Raw genomic sequence first — 20,569 nt, 5'->3', positions numbered from 1 at the left:
CAGGATCAGTAACAGAATTTTTTTACCAACGTTCAGCTTGCCACAAACTGTGAGGTTTAGTACTTCTCATACATTAGTGCCTCATTTAGAGTAGCCAATGACTGCACCAAGATTAATTTCAATTAATTCAGTTCATTATGCCAATGCCCAGATACTTAATTGCTTCTCTTGCCAGCTGGAAATCCTCAGAGTTTAAGTTATTGCTGAGAAAGGGTAAACTTCATTAGTCTTCTAAGCTCAGCTATTTGCACCGCTCAAGTATTCCCTGCCACAGGAAAACTGAGCAGCATGAGCTACTCCTGTTGTGAAATAATTTAGAGGAGATTCAGTCCCCCAAAGCGGGCAGCAGGACTTCCCAGAGGGCAGGGAAGGCAACAAGACCAACACTTACCTGCAGTGGAACAAAGATCCCACCAACCCACCTCAGGGAGACACAATTAAATCTACCTTGCATCATACAACCAGAGGATTTTTCCATACGTATCTTTTCACTCCTTGATTTCTTCTCTACCTTTGTGTGAACTTCCTTACCCCAGCACTGGCTTCTGCTGCTGCTCAGAGCACACCCTGCAGAATCCACCTGAACTACACTGGGCTCAGACTGCACCTGAGAATTCCTGTCTTTCTTCACATCACCATCACCATCTTCTACTTACCTAGCCCAAGAAACTTAAAATTTCCTACTGCTTCTTGATCTGGCCTGGTACATCTTTAATGCCTTAACTGTAAAGAAATATTTACATATTTATCTCTTAGTACTAATTAATTATACTTACTGCTACTTCCTGTACTAACTGAGGACACACCTGAGTAACTGAGGATGTCATTACAAACATTCTGTATTCACCTATTCTCATACTTAAACTCTACTGATCACCTAATATCCATTTTCAGAAGGATAAAGGAAATTTACACTTCATCCCTCATTTCTTTAAACAAGGCTAAAATGCCCACTTGAAAGTCCATTTAAAACATCAGTGTGAAAAATTTTCCTACATCAAACATATCAGATTTGTTCCTTGTTTAATTCAGCAGCTTTGTGCCAAGTAATTAAATTAATATTGTAAGCTTGGGTGCACTTTTATTTTACAGTTGCTGACGTTGAGGATTTATTTCATGGCTCAGATAGGAAAGGAACACTTGAAAGTCTGTACAATTCTATTTAGTGCTTTATAAATGTATAAAAGATGAAGGAGACAGAGCGAGGAAAGGCAAAACAAGTAATAACAGCAAGTCAGCCTCTCCAGATTGATGAGAGCTGTGTCTCACTGGCTGATTTCTAACAGTGCTCTCAGCTGAGGAAGGTGCCCAAGGGCCTCAAGGAACAGCAAAGTACTCCAGGAGCCAAAAATCCCTCCCTGGCCCAGCACTGCACACAGCACAAGCACCATCCTCCTGATAAAAGCAACCCCAGCACTGAAAATGTAGCTGGCTTGAAAAGCAGAGGAACCTGCTACAGAAGGGAGACATTAACTCCATGTCTCTGGCACAGCTTTACATAGACATGATGTCCTACTGACTTTCTGATCGTGTTGAGGATAAGGTTTGAAGTGGAAAAACCCCACTCTCCTCCCTGCTGGAAAAGGGGAGTTATCCTGGCCATTCCCTCAGAGGCACTGACTGCATCAGTGCAGATCATTACCAAAATGCAGCACAAAATGACACTGTGCTGGATCACAGTGTTCTTCCTCCACTGAGCAGCTCCTCTTAGCACAGAGCCAGCTTTGACAGCTCTAAGGAACAGCCAGAACAATTCCCATCCCCTTTCTCCCACTGCATTAAAACTAAAGCCTTCTAGCCACAGGTGAGCAGGAAACCAGCGACAAATCACTCGAGGAATAGAATGAAAAGAACACAGGCTTTCAGCAAATACTTTAGTTTTAGACTCCAGTTGCAGTCATGTGCCTGAGTGACACTGCTGGTGCCACGCTGAGGGAAGAGAAGGGAGTCCCTGTTTTACTTCAGACAGGGCACAGCCCCGGGGTTCAGTGAGAGTCACCTCAGGAAAGCCCAAACATCCCCTTTCACCTCAGGTACAGGAGAGAGCTTTGAGCCTCAGAACCCATGAGGTGTCCTAAAGCTCTGACCCTGAAAATGCACATAAATCCTGTGTGCTGCTACCTCCCCACCCAGACAGACTGTCCCCTTCTGCTCCTCTGCTGCATTTTATACATCAAGCAGCCAGCAGAACACACAAAAAAGGAGAGGAGCAAACCCTACCTAGATGTGCTGTTTCAAACAGAAGTTGTGAAAGTAAAGGTTTCTCTCTTCACACCACCACAAACCACCAGGCAGGGAGGAAATGAGGCAGGAAACCACATCAAAGAGCCCATGTGAGACCACGCCTCACCCCGAGCTCTGCTGCATCCCTGAGCACTGCCAGCAGCAAAGCAGCTCCTCAGGGAATCACCCCCAGCCCTGCACAGAATCACCCAGGGAATCACCCCCAGCCCTGCACAGAATCACCCAGGGAACCACCCCCAGCCCTGCCCAGAATCACCCAGGGAATCACCCCCAGCCCTGCACAGAATCACCCAGGGAATCACCCCCAGCCATTCCCAGAATCACCCAGGGAATCACCCCCAGCCATGCACAGAATCACCCAGGGAATCACCCCCAGCCCTGCACAGAATCACCCAGGGAATCACCCCCAGCCATGCACAGAATCACCCAGGGAATCACCCCCAGCCATTCCCAGAATCACCAGGGAATCACCCCCAGCCATGCACAGAATCACCCAGGGAATCACCCCCAGCCATGCACAGAATCACCCAGGGAACCACCCCCAGCCCTGCCCAGAATCACCCAGGGAACCACCCCCAGCCATTCCCAGAATCACCCAGGGAATCACCCCCAGCCCTGCACAGAATCACCCAGGGAATCACCCCCAGCCCTGCACAGAATCACCCAGGGAATCACCCCCAGCCCTGCACAGAATCACCCAGGGAATCACCCCCAGCCCTGCACAGAATCACCAGGGAATCACCCCCAACCATTCCCAGAATCACCAGGGAATCACCCCCAGCCATTCCCAGAATCACCAGGGAACCACCCCCAGCCATTCCCAGAATCACCCAGGGAATCACCCCTAGCCATGCACAGAATCACCCAGGGAATCACCCCCAGCCATGCACAGAATCACCAGGGAATCACCCCCAGCCATGCACAGAATCACCCAGGGAATCACCCCCAGCCCTGCACAGAATCACCCAGGGAATCACCCCCAGCCATTCCCAGAATCACTGGGCTCAAGATCATCGAGTCCAACCCAGCCCTAACACCTCAACTAAACCCTGGCACCCAGTGCTACATCCAGGCTGTTTTTAAACACATCCAGGATGGTGACTCCACCACTTCCCTGGGCAGACAACTCCAGCACTTTATCAGCCTTTATGTAAAAAACTTTTCCCTAATATCCAACCTATATTTCCCTTGGTGCAGTTTAAGGCTGTGTCCTCTGGTTGTGTCAGTGCTGCCTGGAGAAAGAGCCCAGCCCCAGCTGAGCACAGGCACCTTTCAGGAGCTGTAGAGAGTGATGAGGGCAGCCCTGAGTCTCCTTTTCTCCAGGCTGAGCACCCCCAGCTCCCTCAGTGCTTCCTCACGGGGTTTGTGCTCCCAGCCCCTCACCAACCTTCCTTCCGTGCAGCAGCAGCAGGAGCACCACAGGTACTTACCAGGGGCAGGAAAGAAATTAGCAATGCACGTATTACCTCTGCCAGAGGAATCTGGCACCCGCCTGTGGCCGCAGAGGTCCCGAGGAAAGCTGCCAGCAGGAGCCTAGGCCGGGTGCCGGGGCGCGGGGCTGTGCCATGGGAGCGCCGCGCCACCGCCGCCAGCCCCGCGGCCGCGGGCAGGAAGCGCAGCCGGAACATCCTGCGGAACGAGAGCGCTGCTTTAGCAAACAACAGAGCGTGCGAGTGCTGCCTGTCCTAGAGCAGGGAAACTTTCACAGAGTAACTCGCTCACGGGTGTTTGTTAGCTGTCCTGAAAGAGGCACATAATCTGCCTAATAAATAGATGAAATACTTGTGAGTGTTAGCTATTGGCACACACCTGGCTGTCACATCCAGCTGCTTATCAGTTATTCCAATTCCTCAGCCTTTCCCCAAAACCCTCATCAAGAGGGAATCTCACCTTCCCACAGAGGCTGTGTGTGAAAAATGCATATTTTATGATTGGCTTTTCACAAATATTCAAATGAATATTATATGTGTTATGTTAGAAATTTATGTTGTATTAATTTTCTTAAGTAGTGTGTTAAATATAGTTTTAGGTTATAACATAATGTTAAAATAGAAACTATGCTATGTAAGACACTTTTTTAAAGAAAGGACTTGCACTGAGGTAGCAGCCACAGGACACCTGAATCTCTCAGAGAAAGAGAATTTATTGCTCCATTATCGAGTTCTTCCAGCCTCACTCAGCCCTGAAGACTCAGTCAGGATTCAGAGGAAGAAGCTGACACTGCCCAGCCAGAATCCTGGGTTTGAATGGAATTTATGCATCATGGATGAGGTGTATGAATATGCAACAGGCTGTTGCTTTTAAGGGTTAATCCTCTGTTAACGTGGGGCCTTTTTCAGGCTTGTGCTGCCCAGAAATAGGTACCTGGACTGTCCATAACTCTTTGTTTCTATTGTCTCATATTGTCCTAATCCATATTGTCCAAATTATTATTACTCCAATTATATTACTATTTTTATAACCATTTCATGATCATGAAACTTTTAAAATTTTAAAGCCAAGTGATTGGTGTTTTTCACGCTGTGAACTCCACATCCCTGCAAACGTTCAAGGCCAGGCTGGATGAGTCTTGGAGCAGCCTGGTTTAGTGAAAGTGTCCCTGCCCTGCAAAGGGTTGGAACTGGATGATCTTAAAGGTCCCTACCAACCTCAACCATTCCATAATTCCATGAAATATTTTCAGCCCATCCCATCTCTCAATTTCCAAGGCATGGGAGATGGCAGCAGACCTGATAAGCAACCACAGCAGGTAAGAGACATTTGCCAGAAGCAGAGTCACAGCTGGATTTTAAAAGGCAAATTTAGTCAAATAACAAGCAAACCTATCAAACAAAACCAACCCAGGCATTTAAATTTTCCTAAGAAAATCCTACTGTTCTTAAATCCCTTTTTTTTAGCTAGCCTGGAGCAAAACATTTATATGCAACTGTAAATACAGGGCCAGTTTCAAAGTGTCAAAACTCATAAAATACAATCCATATCCCATTACATCTCCAACAGAACAGAGACAAATGGGAAAGCAGAGCTACAAATCTAAACATAATTACAACAGAGAAAAAGGAACCACAGAAACACCACCTCATCACACACCAGCTGCAGGAGGCAAAGCAATTTTGGTGGCTCACAGGATTGAAGGCACAGGGTAAATGCTGCCTTTGAAAAGAAAATTTGCTGCATGTTCTTGTGTAATAAAGGCTTCATTTCTGAGGCAAATGCAATTTTTTCATTCAGAAGGTCAGCCTTAAAATTGGGAACAGAATAGTAAAGGAATTCCCAAAAAAACACAGAGCAGAGGAGCAGCAGCCTAATATTTCCTTTTATTGCCCATTCTTGCCATTCTACTCACATATTCCCAGGCAGTGAATAACCACAGAATACAAAAATAAAGCCACAAGTGGTGTTTTCTATTTGCTTCAGCAACCCAGGATGCCACCACAGCATTCTGCTAAACCATTCCCTTCCAAAACTGAGGATGCTGGGAGCTGTGTGTGCAAACAGCTCTCAGGTGTGTGGTGTGTGAGGCCATTCCCCCTGCAGAGCAGGACAGATCAGTGCCACTTGCTGCAGGTCAGGCTTCCACAGTGGAGGGATGCAGAATTTGGGATGGGAACAGAGGAAGAGGCAGTGAAGACCCATCAAATATTCAGCAGATAATTCTGAGGGCTGGAGCTCAGTATCTTTAAGGCAAGAGGTGGTGGAAAAGGCCCTGAAGACTTCATGGCACAGTAAAGAAAGCAATGAAAACTCATTAATAAATCTTTTAACAGTGTTGTTTTGTTTTGTTTTGTTTTCCTAGGAGATTAAAACTTTTGTCTTGAGACAAGGGAGGTGGGATGGAGCACAAGAGATGGCAAAGCCACAGGCTGCCCGTCCATCCCCACCCTGGTTTATGGGCAAACACCACAAATTTCAGTGCTCACAGTGAATCCATCCAAACAGCATCCATCTGATATTCATCTGTGCTCCTATTAAAATTGGCATCAAGGCTTTGCTTATTCCTTTTCAAATAAACAGGTTTAAAATTCAAATGTTAATAGAATGCAGGCAGCTAACAGCACTGATCCTCCAATCCTCTCCAGCTCTGAACAACAATGAGATGCTTATGAAAAACAACTCTGATTTCAAATTTAAAATTATTTCCACTCTACACAAAGCTGATGTTCCCATTTGGTCTCCAGGGATGAATTTCTGTTCCATATGCAGAGGAAAATCTGCATGTGCTCCTTTCCTCAAGGAGCTATCCCTGCCCTTTCTAGGGTTCCCCATCCTAATTGCAGCTTTATATTCCTAACATGTACTGGGGAAGGGAAATATTGCCAGTATCATTTAATCAACCAAAATGAAAATTAAGCCCCACAGCGTTTACTTGGGAGCTTGAAGAGATTTTTTACAACACTTCTGATTGTTGGCTTTAGTATTGCATAAATGTTTACTCTGCCTGAGCCTTAAGAAATACTAAATTATCTGCCTAGTCCAAGCAAGCTCCATCCTTGATTCTGCTGGGATGTTTACCCAGAGTGTTCACTTGGTAGCAACTGCCTGAGAGAGCAAAAAGCAGCCAATTCTCACAATCACCCCAAAATAAAGAGCACCCTTATCTCAGAGCAATTAAAAAATGCCTCTGGAAGTGGAATTTTCCATCTGCAATTTCTACAATCTCTCACAATTTTCTTTTTTTAAATCAGAAGTGCCATGATATTTGGTATATTTGGTTAAAAACTCCAGGCACTGAAGTCAACATCACTTGAGAAAGCTGATGCTCACTTTTTGAAAGATTAAAAATAAGCATCTTGTCCTGTGCAGCAGCAAAAAATTCAACACCACAGCTTGCAGTATGGCAAGGAATAAAACTGAGATCAAGCATAAAACTCCCATCAACTGATGTGATTACAGCTTACAATAAGAAACAATCCCAATTCCTGAATGATTTACTATAATAAAAGATTATTTTTTATAGGATACAACAAAGCAGCCCAGCGGGAAAGGAAAAAAAACCCAACAAACACATTTTATGTTTGCTTATTTTCATTATTTTGGAGTTATCATGATGCTCTAGCACTACAGCTACAAGGAAATCTGTAAACTGTATTTATGTTTCCAAGAGATAAGCCAAGCTTACCTTAAATTCTTGCTCAGAACAGCTCTGTAGTTACTTTCAGAGGTTGAATCAATACCCTTGGGCAAATGAAACAGTTGGGGTTTTTTTTCCAGAACAGAATGACCCATCTACTTTTATTTATGCCACAATTCATAGGTGGTTTTGTTTAAGCAGAAGAGTCAACAGAGAGACTCAACCCCATTGGGAAAACACCACATCCAACCCAAACCAGGGTTCATTCAAACTGAGACCATCCAGGTCAGGTGAAAAGAAGAAATGCAACATTATTTCAACAGTTACATCAGTTCTGGCTAGATGTGGGTATTTGGTTTCCCCAAACAATGACCCTCTGGCTGCCAATCTGCTCTCCAAGGAGATTGAGGCAAGCTGTCCACCCCTGGCCTTTCCAAGCCCTAGATTTTTCCAGATAATGCAGATAAGAATTGGAAGATGCCAACTCTTGCACCCTTTTTCAAATACCAAAAGGAGAGAACAAAAAGACTTGCTCATGTTTTTCCAGCTCCCTAATTAGCTGATGATTCCAAGACTGAAAGCACTAAGCAGCTCAGCCTGGGGAAAAGGGACTTCCCACACTTGGGTACCCCCCAGCACTGAACTTTCTGTAGATCTTTTGGGGATCCAGAGCAGATAAAACACTTGAAGCAGGATTGTGATGTCAAAGCTGGCCTCACAAAGCATGTGAGAGGGAGAACAGTAATTCAATAAGCCAGTGGGTGTTTAATTTTTCATTAGAGAAGGGGTCACAGGCACTTATTTGAACAATTTTACTAGGACGTGGTAAGCCCATGAATTAGTGCAGAATGTCAATTGTAAATTTAAATATAATGCTATGCAGGGAGATCTTCTGAAAAAAAAAATTGTATTTAGGAGGCACTATTTAGGAGTAAAAACTCCTGCAGAGACTGGCTGGGATGGAGGCACTAAGAACTCAAAGAGCTTTCTGGAGCTGTGTGTTTGTTAAAAAGCCAAGTTTGACGTTGCCAGAGCACATCAAGACATCCTGACCCACCAGATGCTCTAGGAAAATTCCTCACCTGTTCTCATCTCAGCCTCTGACTGTCAACTATCCCTCAGCCCTGCTCACTGAAGCCAGAGGCAACAGCAGCAGAGTGAGGGTAACAGCTCCCAGCTCTCCTGTCTCCATCTTCTTGAGAGGACTGGAAAAATTAAAATGGGGGAAAATGCACAACAAATCAAATGGAAAGGAAAAGTCAACAGGCAAGGGAAAGGGCGAAGCAATCAAGAGAGAAGTTTCACCATTAACACTGAGATTCATAAAGCAGCAGGAAAGAAAACCTCACAGCTTCAACCTGCCTCCACCAAAATCAGTTATGACTTTTCCTTCCCAGAGCAGCTGGGGCTGCCCCTGGATCCCTGGCAGTGCCCAAGGCCAGGCTGGATGGGGCTGGGAGCAGCCTGGGACAGGGGAAGGTGCCCCTGCCCATGGCAGGGATGGCACTGGATGGGCTTTAAGGTCCTTTCCAATGGGAACCATTCTGTTATTCCATGAAATTTGTGTAAGAGTAACTCCTGAAGGGGTGCCAGGAGGTGCATTCCAGCTAATGAAACACCTGGATCCCCTCCTTCCCCCATTTCTAAGACAGACCCAACAGCTCCTGCTCTTTTCCCCTCCAAATTTTCAGCTTACCGAGCACAATTTTGAGAGAAAGGATTTCACACCTTACTGAAGTTATTAGCCTACCAAGACACATAAATCAGTTTTAGGAAAATGAAATCTAGCAGCAAAAGTAATTTGTCCTCAGGTAGGAGATTGGGGCAATATTTGATCACATTAATTTTGCTGGAGAGGAACCACATTTGTTTCAGAGCACGATCCAAATTGATGTAGAGTCTACCAAGTATCAATCAATACAGAAACCTCAGCCACAGCCCAGCCATTTCTTTTTAACTGTCACTGCAGGAAAGTTTCACCTCTTCCTAAAATCCTCAGCCCTGGAAATGACCAATCCCCAAGTCCACAGCTCTGTACCTACACCCAGCCATGGCTCAGGGATGATCAGTGACATCCTCCCCTCATGAGCTGCTTTATTCTGCCAAATTGTACTGATTTTTCAGGGCTAAGGAGAGAAGATGATGCACTGCAAACACATAAGCTTTTAGATTTAGCTTTAATAAAGCATTTTTAGAAATTGCAGCTGGATTACTTATAAGGATGTGGGACAGTAGCTGGCTTGGGCTTCCCTTGAAAGGGAGACAGGAATGTTTACATCTGGGGAAAAGACTTTGGTGCCACTAAACTGGCAGAAGAAACTCTGCAAACTCAACAGCAACCCCAAATTTCACCTGTGAGCTGAGTGGCCAGAGGATCTGAGAGTGGATGGAAGCACAGCTCTGGAGACACAAATGAATAATGAGTGTATCCAAACAGAGGCACCTGGGCCCATCTGTTGCAGCAGCACTGAAAATAGCACCTCCAGCAAGGCTACACCATTTCCTTGCTACTTCAGACTGTCAGACTCCAGCAATGCACTGCAGGCTTCTAGGAGGCAGCTAGAAACTTGCACAGAAACAAATGCCAAATGCTGCTTTTTCCTGCTTCAAGCTTCCCTTCCCTTCCTCCACTCAAAATGCAGCACATTCCTTGAGCTTTTCTACCTAGAAAACATAACAGTAAACCCCAGCCATGAAAAGTTCCCTAAAAACACCTCCAGAGATGTCAGAGGGAATTTGGAAGAGCTGTAAAAATAAAAACCAACCAAAAATCTTCTCACCCCTTACTGAGGATAACAATCCTGCTTCATGAGCTACTTCTACCCTACTCAGAAGTGTGAAATTTTCTTTTTCCAGTGCTATTCTCAAATAATCAGGCTGCCTTTGCAAAGCAGCCCCTGCAGCAGGTGCACCAGAGCACAGGTATTTCCACACTGGCTTGAGGAGCAAAGGATCATCAAAGAACTTTTGGCAGAAGGGTAGAAAACATTACATGGCTGCCTTTTCCTAGAAAACATGACATGGCTGCCTTTTCCTACAAAAAGTTACAGCCAGCAGGAATGCACCTGCTTAATGGCCTGACTCATTTAACTTGCCTTGCACAATCTGTGGCCACAGGGCATGATTTCCTGAGAATTCCTAACTTTTCCACAGAATGGAGAGACTCCCCTTGAAGCTCCATCCAACAGTCATCCACCTGCATGGACCTCACAAGAAACAAAAAGTATCTCAGTAGTTACATTTAAGAAATGTTTATGACCCGTTGGGCTCTAGGAAAAGCAGTGTTAACTCCTAATGGATAAAAATGAAAAATTAATTCTGGAAGAGAAAAATTTAGAACAAAGTAAAAGCCTCCCTAGGCTGACAAGGTGGCAGTTTGGCAGGTTTGAGTTACCTGCAGATACAATTCCAGCTCCAGAAAGAGACAAAGGTTTTTGAAAGTGTGACAGACAGTGGATTGTCTCAGAATTTGATATGGTGAAGGCTGAACTCCTCTGTGACAAGAAGGAAAAAGATTTGTGAACTCCCCAAGAACCTGAATATCACAATGTGGTAATTTCTCCTTGGCTGAAGTTGCCTTTTAAACAGAAACATCATCTACAGCCAGATCTTCAAGAAAATGTTTCTTTCTGGCCAAAGAGTAATGCTTTGGTGGCTTTCTTTTCTATACAAAGAAATTTTAAATTGAAAACCTACTGAAAAAACAAAAAAAAAATTCACAGCACCTGTGTTTCATTTACCAGATGGAGATCCTTTGGGAAATCAGGAGAAGAGTACAGCATTGCTTTCCCTCCAAAAAGGAAAAGCAGGTCTCAATCACTCAGCTGCTTTTCCAGCAACACATTGTTGGATTAGCTTGAGCTTCAGAGAGAAGAGAACATGGATAAGCCAGGCTTGTGCCTTGTGCTCTTAGAACACAGCCTGAGGGCTCAGTTTCAGCAGGAAAAAGCCAGCAGCAAACACTTGGCTGCATCCAAGGTGGGCAGGCAGGCAGCACACCTTAGGTACCTGTCTGTATCACAACTGAGATTTTGTGACAAAAACCCCACTGCTCTTGTAGCTCCTGAAGCTAAAATGCCAGAGGTGAGAGGTTTGCAGCAAACACATGAAAACACAGATTCAGGTGGTGGTACAGAACACAGCTGGTCCATACAGACACTGGGGCTGGTGTGTGCAGCACAGACAGGCCATACATTCTGCAGCCACACAGATTCCCTGGGCTCGTGTTTCAAGCACAGGGCAGCTGCAAATCTTCTTGTCTCAAACCATGACCTTCCTTCTTGTTGTCTACATGAGGATCTTAGATTGCATGTCACAGAGCTAAAGAGAAACTGTGGTGTTGTGAGGTCTTCAGGATGAGGTGAGAGATGAGAATTTGATTTTATGTTCTCAGGATGTTGATTTATTATTTTATGATATTATGTTAAAAGAAATGATATACTAAACTATACTAAAGAAAGAGAAAGGATACATCAGAAGGCTAAACAAGAATGATAATGAAAGCTCATGACTGACTCCTCAGAGTGGGACACAGCTGATGGTGATTGGTCATTAATTAAAAACAATTCACAAGGAACCAATCAAAGGTGCAGCTGTTGGTAAATGATTTCTAGACCACATTCCCAAACAATCAGATAATTATGGTTTCCATTCTTTTCTGAGGCCTCTCAGCTTCCCAGGAGAAGAAATCCTGGCAAAGGGATTTTTCAGAAAATATCATGGTGACAAGAAACAACTTGGAATTTTAGCTTGAAAGACCTTGGAGACCCAGAAAAAATCCCCAGCCCAAACCTTGTGCTAGCCTCAGAACAAATTCCCAGTTACAACCACCAGTGCTTTGGTTCTTCCAACCTTATCCTGCCCCCCAGCCAAGGAGCTCCTTACATGGTGGGACTCCAATGAAAAGCTGCTCTCAAGAGAGGTGAAATGCAGAATTTACAGAAGCAAAGTCCATAGCAAGTGTCTCTGGGGATAAACAAGTCACTGTACTCAGACAGGGCAGCAGACAAACAGAACCCAGAATTTACTACCCAAGGACTTTCCAGGTAAGTGCAGAAGCCACAGTAAAACAATCCATGATCTAACAGTCTGGTTTTCCTCTCTTAAAGTATCTTAAATCTAAAACTAAGAGGTGAGGCTGCCACAGGCTTTGGATGGTGTGTGCTTAGGGAGACAAAGTGCCTCAGGCTCTACTCACTTTCTGCTAGGAGTCTGTGTATTTTCTGCTTGAAGTGTCAAATGCATCACCATAAAGATAAATATTCATCCTCAGCCTTGCAGTAGCAAAAAAGGAGAGGGAAAATGATTTTGGACAAGGACATGGAGCAAAAGGACAAGGGAAAATGGGTTCCCACAGCCAGAGGGCAGGGTTAGATGGGATATTGGGAAGGAATTGTTCCCTGTGAGGGTGGGCAGGCCCTGGCACAGGGTGCCCAGAGCAGCTGGGGCTGCCCCTGGATCCCTGGCAGTGCCCAAGGCCAGGCTGGACAGGGCTTGGAGCCACCTGGGATGGTGGGAGGTGTCCCTGCCATGGCAAGGGTGGCACTGGATGATTGTTAATAGCCTCTCCATGATTCTGTGTTTAAGAGGGAACCATACCATTTGCACCATGCTTTTCTTAGAACAATTCAGTTTAAAAAAGAAAGGCAATATTCATCTCAAATATTGAGATTGAATACCCAAAGATTCCTGCTAAATTATCCCAAACATCATCTCATCTGAAATCATATCTAGACCAAGACACTCTGGCACCCCTTCAACATCCCAACAGGAAATCAGCGAAATCAACAGGAAAACAGCACCTGGAATTAATATAATTAAGGTTATTTTTATTGTTGTTATCATCCTCAGCCCCCCTGCACTGAGCTGAGCTAAAATATTGAGCCCCAATATGACAACTGAGAACTTGGAAGAACAAACCAAGTATTTCCATATGCCAGGTCACTTCAGGAAGTGTTACTGCAGCAACTGCAACATCATGAAACAATGTGTTTTTATAACAACTATATGATTGCTACAGAACTTCTTTTGCTCAAGAAAATAAAAATGGTTACTGCCACAGTCCAGACCTAAACATGCTGATGGCTCCCTCAACTAGCACCTTAAAAAGACAAAACATTAAACCATTTCTGAGATGCTGCATCAAATGACCAGCAAGTCTTGCAGCCTGCCTGAGGACAATGGGATCATCTCTCCTCAAACTCTGCCAGGAGCTTACCCAGGAACCTGCAGGGAGAAGCGACACAGCCACCAGTGACACACAGCAGGCAGACAGTACTGATGGGATCAAGGCCCATCATTCCTTTTCCTCCAGGGCATGGCATTTCAGTTTCCTTGCTTCAGGAAGCATTGGGGAATACCACAAAGCTTGCTGCAGGGAATGGGTTATTGGGAGAACAAGCCACAAATAAATAAAGAGGGGTTACATGAGCTTAAGATTCACTGTAAACACCTTCCACCATGCCAGGCTGCTCAAGCTCCATCCAGTCTGGCCTTGGGCACTGCCAAGGATCCAGGGGCAGCCCCAGCTGCTCTGGGCACTCTGTGCCAGGGCCTGCCCACCCTGCCAGGGAAGGATTTCTTCCCAATATCCCATCTAGCCATTAAATGCTCTGTTGCTCCAGATGGACAAGCACATAGTTTAAGTATCTTTTATTAGCTTTGGTCGTATTTTTGTTTGGGCTTTTTCTATAATTTCCCATGTTCAAATACATTTTTAGTGATCACTTGCAGGTTTTTCTTTTGATGTTGAGAGTTTTTTTACATTTTATGAAAGTGCTGGAACAGCTGAGGTTGGCTTGACAGAAAGCTCCAGGCAGACAAACTTCTTCTAGGGCTCAGTGTGCCCAAGCACTTGCACCAGGAAAGTCACAGCACAACTTTGCACACTGCAAAAAAAGGCAACTGATTCTCCTACAGCTTTGAGAAAAGCCCTAAGAGAACACTCCAGGACAAGAATAATTCTACACCAGGTACATTAATCAGCCAAATGATGAATTCATCAGTTAAAGCACCTGAGAGCAGGGACCTGCACAGCCCAGCACTCAGCAACACCATCCTCACCTGTACTGTATTTGCTCCCAGTTTGCAGGTCAAGAGGTCACAGGGAACACAGGGAAGTATTTCTCAGCTGGGGCCTGTTCTAAAAATGAGAAAGAAACATAATAAAGATCATAACTTTGTGCTGGCTGCACCCAATTTCCCTCCTGGCAGTCATGCCCTGCAGTGCTCACATGTATCGACCTCAGGAAATGCATCTCAGACTGAGCCAAAAAAAGCCAGGAGGAGGAAAATGGTCAACAGCTGAATAAAGGAATTAAAGATAAGCCAGGCCTTTAATTCAAGCCCCAGCTGGCAGTGAGGATTCTAAAAGAGAAACCTCCAAAAATCCTGCCTGGTTTGACCTGCCCACCCCTCTAGACCCCACTAAACACAGCCAGGTTTACCATCTTTCCCAAGCAGCTCATTAAACTACAGGCAAGCACAGGATACATAAATCACGTTGTGATAAACATCAGGCATTTCTGTGCTCCGAGCAGTACATTAACTCAAATTCACCCTAAAGGTTTTCCCACACAAGCTGCACATCAAACACAGCTGGGGCCATTCAGCGCAGTTAAAGCTTTAAGGAACCTCTATCAAGAGAAAGTGGTTAGACGTGAGCTCTAACACAGGGTGATAATTCACACAGCCCGGGCAGCGGCCGCCGGCGATCCCACAACAGCAAGAAAAGTAACCCAAGTCTGGCTGCTCTCACTACAACCGGCAAGAAAACCGACCCAAGCCTGGCTGCTCGCACGGTGGGAGCTCCCCAGAACTCCCTGCAGGGCCCCTGGTACCGAACCCCGGCGGGACCCTCCTTCCTCCGAGTGCCGCCACGGAGCCCCAGCCCTGCGGGGTCACTTCCCGGGGGGAAGGCACGGGGTCACTGCGGGACACGGGATGGAGCAGCCACAAGAATGCGGCATCCCGAGCCCCGTGTGGCCCGGAAAAACTGATTGTGCCGGGCAGCAGCCCTGTCTCAGCCCCAAGCCCCGGGACCCAGCACCCCTCACTGCCGGGGCCTTGGAGTCCCCCAGCTCCAGGGGGCAGGACCCTCCTATTCCCGGGGCCTCGGAGTCCCCCAGCTCCGGCAGGCAGGACCCTCCTATTCCCAGGGTCTTGGGGTCCCCCAGCTCCGGGGGGCAGGACCCTCCTATTCCCAGGGTCTTGGGGTCCCCCAGCTCCAGGGGGCAGGACCCTCCTATTCCCGGGGCCTCGGAGTCCCCCAGCTCCGGGGGGCAGGACCCTCCTATTCCCAGGGTCTTGGGGTCCCCCAGCTCCGGGGGGCAGGACCCTCCTATTCCCAGGGTCTTGGGGTCCCCCAGCTCCGGGGGGCAGGACCCTCCTATTCCCGGGGCCTCGGGGTCCCCCAGCTCCGGGGGGCAGGACCCTCCTATTCCCGGGGCCTGCGACTCCCCTTAGCCCCGGGAACCCCAGCTCAACCTCCGGGACTGCCCTCAGACCTCTGGCCTAAGCAGATCCCATATTCCGACTCTCCCTAGCCCCGAGACTCGGGAAACCCAGCTCAGGCCTCAGGACTCCCCTCAGCCCTCTGGCCTAAGCACACCCCACATTCCGGGGCCTTGAACTTCCCCGGGCCTTGGGAACCCCCCCCTCCCCGCCCAGTTCCGGGCTCTGGCATGCACTCAGCCCGGGCCCCCATCACTACCAAGGCCGGGAGCACCGCAGCCCCGGCACCGTGAACCCCCCGGCCCTGAGCCGTGCCCTCCCCAGCCCCTCAAGACCCCGCTCACCTCAACCCCGCTGCCGCCGCCCCGCCCGCCGCGCGCGCTCTTCCGGGGGCGGGGAAAGGGGCGTGACCTGTCTATGGTGGGCGTGGCCTCGGCGCCTGCTGGGCGCCGTGAGGGGCGCGGGGGATCGCGGCGGGTTTTGGGGGATCCGTGCGGGTGTAGGGGTTCAAAAAGCTCTTTGTGTAGGTCAGGAGAGGCTTTTGTACAGCGTGTGGTGAGTGCTCCTACGGGTCCTGTCTGTACGGGGCTATGGGGATTGGGTATAGGGCCTTGAAGAGTGAGTATGGGGCCTCAGGGGCTTAGATGTACTTGAAGGCCTGTATATAGGGTCTCAGGGCTCAATATATATATATTAAAAAAGAAAAAAAATCTATATATGTGTGTGTATATACATTTATACATATTTATGTATATATCTATATATATATATAAAAGTATGTATCTATGTATATATATGGGTTCTGTGAGGTCTATACATAATGTCTGAGGGTCCCACCTATCTATAGGTAGATAGATAGTCTGAAAGGTCTGTATATAGAGTCTCAGAGGCCTGTCTATGGTGTATATATAGATATATATGCTCTGAATGGTCTGTATATAGGGTCTCAGGGGTCCATATATATAAGTATATATATGTGCATATATATTTTATATATGTGCATATATATATTTATGTGCACATATATATATATATATATGGGTTCTGTGAGGCCTGTATATATATATATATATTCTTAAAGGTCTGTATATAGAGTATCAGAGGCTACATCTATCTATCTATCTATCTATCTATATACATATATATGCTCTGAAAGGTCTGTATATAGGTCAGGGCCCCATACCTGTAGGTCCCTCAAGGCCTGTGTCCAGTGTACAAGGAGCATATTTCTAGGTCCTGAATGGCCTGTCTGTAGGGCTTGAGGGGGTTATGTACAGGTCCTGAAAGGCTTGTATGCACTGTACAAGGAGTGTCTCTATAGGTCCTGGTTAGCAGGGCTGAAGGGCTTGTGCATAGGGCCTGAAAGAGGGGTATATGGGATCTCAGGGGCTTTTATATATCTATAGAATCATAGAATGATAAGGGGTTGGAAGGGATCTTAAAGATCATCTTGTTCTGCTGTGCACAGGGACATCTTCCACCATCCCAGGCTGCTCCAAGCCCTGTCCAGCCTGGCCTTGGGCACTGCCAGGGATCCAGAGGCAGCCCCAGCTGCTCTGGGCACCTGTGCCACCCTCAGAGGGAGGAATTCCTCCCTTCTCCAGGGCCATGGGTAGGTGTGGCAGCAGCTGTGGCCGTGCCCAGTGGCCCAGGAACGGGATGGCAGCAGGAAGGGAAAGTGAGAAAGGCACGGCTGGGTCATGTGCACCTCGGCATCTAGAGCAGAGGGAGGACTCACTGCTGAGCAGGCTAATTTTAGCTATTTTAATTTTAGTTGCTTCCAGATGCCTCTTAGGCGAGCTTTCCTCAGGCTTTAATGTACCCCCCATTAAAAAACACATTTTCCAGAGGCATAAATAGACAGTGGTTGCTCTTGAGGAATCCAGGAGGCTGCTGAATCCTGACACTGCCCTCCCACAGCAGAAATACTGTGGGGATTTTTTAGGATAAACCTTTTGGCCAGGCTTAAGGGGATCCCAGAGGCTTAGAGGGGTCTCTGTGTGGCTGAGGTCCAGATCCCAAAAAGGGGTGGGAGAAGCAGCCAGCAAACACTGACATGTTTGGGTAGCTCAGGTCTGAGTTGGGATGAGACACTGGGATCTCCATCCTGCCCAGCCCAGGGGAATTTTCCCCTCCTGTCCTGTTGCTCCATGAGAAGCTGGGCAGTGCTCAGCTTACAGAAAGTGGCCAACACCATTCCTTTATTGGCAAGTAGACTCTGCCCCCCATCTCAGGGCTGTGCTGTTTTATCTGCACTAACCTGGAAGCAACAATGTTTCTTCTAAATAAAAGGAGATAAAAGGCACTTGGACCTGGGATCCTCCTGAATTTCCTGCTCCACCCATGCCTAATGCACCTGCAGGATTTTGCATCAATCTCCAGGTGCCTGATTCTGCTGTATCACAGCCCTGGACATCTGTAGGGGCAAAATTGGCTAATCCAAAATTTAAATAACACAGATAAATTGATGAATGTATGGATGAAAAGATCATTTAGCTTTTTTTCTTCCTAGCTGTTTTATTTAATCCAAGAACTCTGGGGCATGGGCAGGTTTTCCAAAGTGATGGCTTTGCTATGGCTTATCCCACACTCACTTTCTCTTCCATCAGTGTTTTATTTGCAGGAGGGAACAATCCATGCCTCTCTCAGCAGTGTCAGGAGGGTTGATGAGGGTTTGAAGCTTAAGTTTTCCACTTTCCCACTGCAATAATATTAACTGCAAACTCTGGTGTGCTTTTCTCCAGCCATTCTTCTCAGGAGCAGCTTTCCAATATTCAGCCAGGTGTAATTATGAGCACCAGGAGAAAGCCTTGTTAAATACATTAGTTTATTTAGGTTTTCCAAGAGTGGAAGATGCTTCTAGCAGGAGCTATTTGACATGAAATGACAGGTTTTCATTTTGGTGCCAGAATCCTCACCCCTCTCTCTCCCTGAGCCTTGGGGAGCCATTCCCTGCTGGCTCACTTAAGTGCCTGGGGTATTGATCTCAGGGCTCACATTTAATTCCCATTTTTGTGCTTCGTAATGAGTGCCCACACACTCAGCACGGGTTTGCTAATGAAGTTTTGGCTTTTCTGCTGCCCTCAGCCTTTGCTCAAAGCCCATCTTCCCTCACCTCTGTCAAACATTCCCGGGAAATTTGTAAACTCTGCCAAAAATTTTTACTTTCGGTCATTCCCAGCTCCTCTTTGATGATAAATAAATATCTAAATACAGAGTGTGAATGGCTGGAGGAGTAGGGGATAGGAGAGAGCTGGGGCAGGGTGTGCTTGCTGTGCCCATCCCTGTCCCCCCTCAGAGCTGCTGGCACTGATCCCTGCAGGAAACCCCACAAGGAGGATAGCACAGGCTCATCCCAAACGTGTCTGTGCTCCCCCAGGCAAAAAGAAGATTTGGGGTGGGTAATTCATGGGGAGAAGAGGTGGCTCTGCCCCCAAGGGACCTTCCCCATCCTGGCCCTTCCTTCCTGCCCCTTTCCTGCCTTTCTAATCTTTCTTTTCCAGCTCATCCAGGCTGCATTGAGCACAGTTTGGCCATTTTTAGGATTTGAATCCCACTGGGATGCTGGGAGCTATCCCAGGGAGAGGCTGGGATGTTGCAGAGAAGGAAGCCCTGGCTGTGGTCCATGAGGTGACTCCTTTGCTGAGATGTGTGTGGGAACATCTTCCACTGTGGAGTCATCACTGAGGGCTTTGCTACTCAAAATCCTTGTTCTGAAGCATTTTTCCTTTTGCCATCGGTTTTCAACATGCCAGGAGAGGGAAGCACAGCAAACAGGGATCAAGCAAAGACTCTGTCAGGTCTGAACAATGAGCTGCTGCTGCAATTTTTCTCCTTGGTTTTCCAAGAAAATGCAAATAATCATTGAAATGCTAAATGTGGGAAGTTGGAAAGACAGTGGGTAAATCCTTCCAGAAGGACACAGTCGAGGCTTCCACCTCTTTTCCCAGCCAACAAAGAGAAAGAAGGGAAAGCTCATGCCTGCAGGAAAAATCCAGCCAGAAATGAGGATTGAGGTGGAGCATTTCTCAGGGACAAACTCCAAAATGACATTGCTTGGAGGAAAGCTTAGAACAACCCATCAGGCAGCACTGGAGGGAGGTGGGGATGGAAAAAGGAGTGTTGTGATGGTGTGGGTGATACTGAAGCACATCTGTGTCATCCCATGACTTGGTCGTGCTCCTCTCCGTATTTTTAGAAACGCAGAGGGATAAATAACAGGAATTCAGAAGGAGCTGCCATCGGTGCTGTAGTAAGTCCCAAGGCCAGAGGAAAAGTCTTTTCTAAGTAAAGTAATCCAGGTACATCACCTTCCAAGAGAAAGCTGAGCACAGATTGCTTATTTAGCCCAGGTGCTGCAAGGTCTGTGCTGGCAGCCCAGCCCACCATGTCTGCAATACATATTTTTATATATATATATGTATATATATATATATGTATATATGTGCACATACATATACACATATATAAATAAATATGTATGTAAATATGTGCACACACATGTATGTACACACATATACACACACACACATATATATATCTATCCAGATATTTTTTATCACATACTTTTCTTACCCTTCACTGAAACTGATGTTGGCTGGGGTGCCAGTCTGAGCCAGCGCCCCAAATCCCTATGCCACCCCTACACTGCGTCCGTTGTGGTATCTTTGCTGTACCCCATCTTCCTGCAGCCTCTCCCTGGTGATCTCCCTTTCCCGGTGCTCCCCACGTTCCCGTATCCCGTCCCTGGCTGTTCCCCCTTAGGGCTCCCCCCGCGCCCCCTCTTTCCACTCCCCGCCCTGC

The 20,569-nt window shown here is 46.8% G+C and overlaps 1 protein-coding gene across 1 annotated transcript in view; it reads right to left on the bottom strand.

Moving 5' to 3' along the window:
- The window catches only part of MICU1 (mitochondrial calcium uptake 1), a 94,161-nt gene extending 78,026 nt beyond the window's left edge, over positions 1-16,135 (bottom strand). Inside the window, 4 exon segments of the mRNA XM_054515627.1 lie at positions 3,711-3,739; positions 3,741-3,873; positions 14,378-14,456; positions 16,111-16,135. Of these exon segments, the coding sequence (XP_054371602.1) occupies positions 3,711-3,739; positions 3,741-3,872 (161 nt within the window). The 5' untranslated portion in view covers position 3,873; positions 14,378-14,456; positions 16,111-16,135.
- Between the last annotated feature and the right edge of the window lie 4,434 nt (positions 16,136-20,569).

The sequence above is a fragment of the Molothrus ater genome, chromosome 8 (assembly GCF_012460135.2).
Source record: "Molothrus ater isolate BHLD 08-10-18 breed brown headed cowbird chromosome 8, BPBGC_Mater_1.1, whole genome shotgun sequence".
Classification (NCBI taxonomy): domain Eukaryota; kingdom Metazoa; phylum Chordata; class Aves; order Passeriformes; family Icteridae; genus Molothrus; species Molothrus ater.
This window is presented reverse-complemented; position numbering and strand designations above follow the sequence as displayed.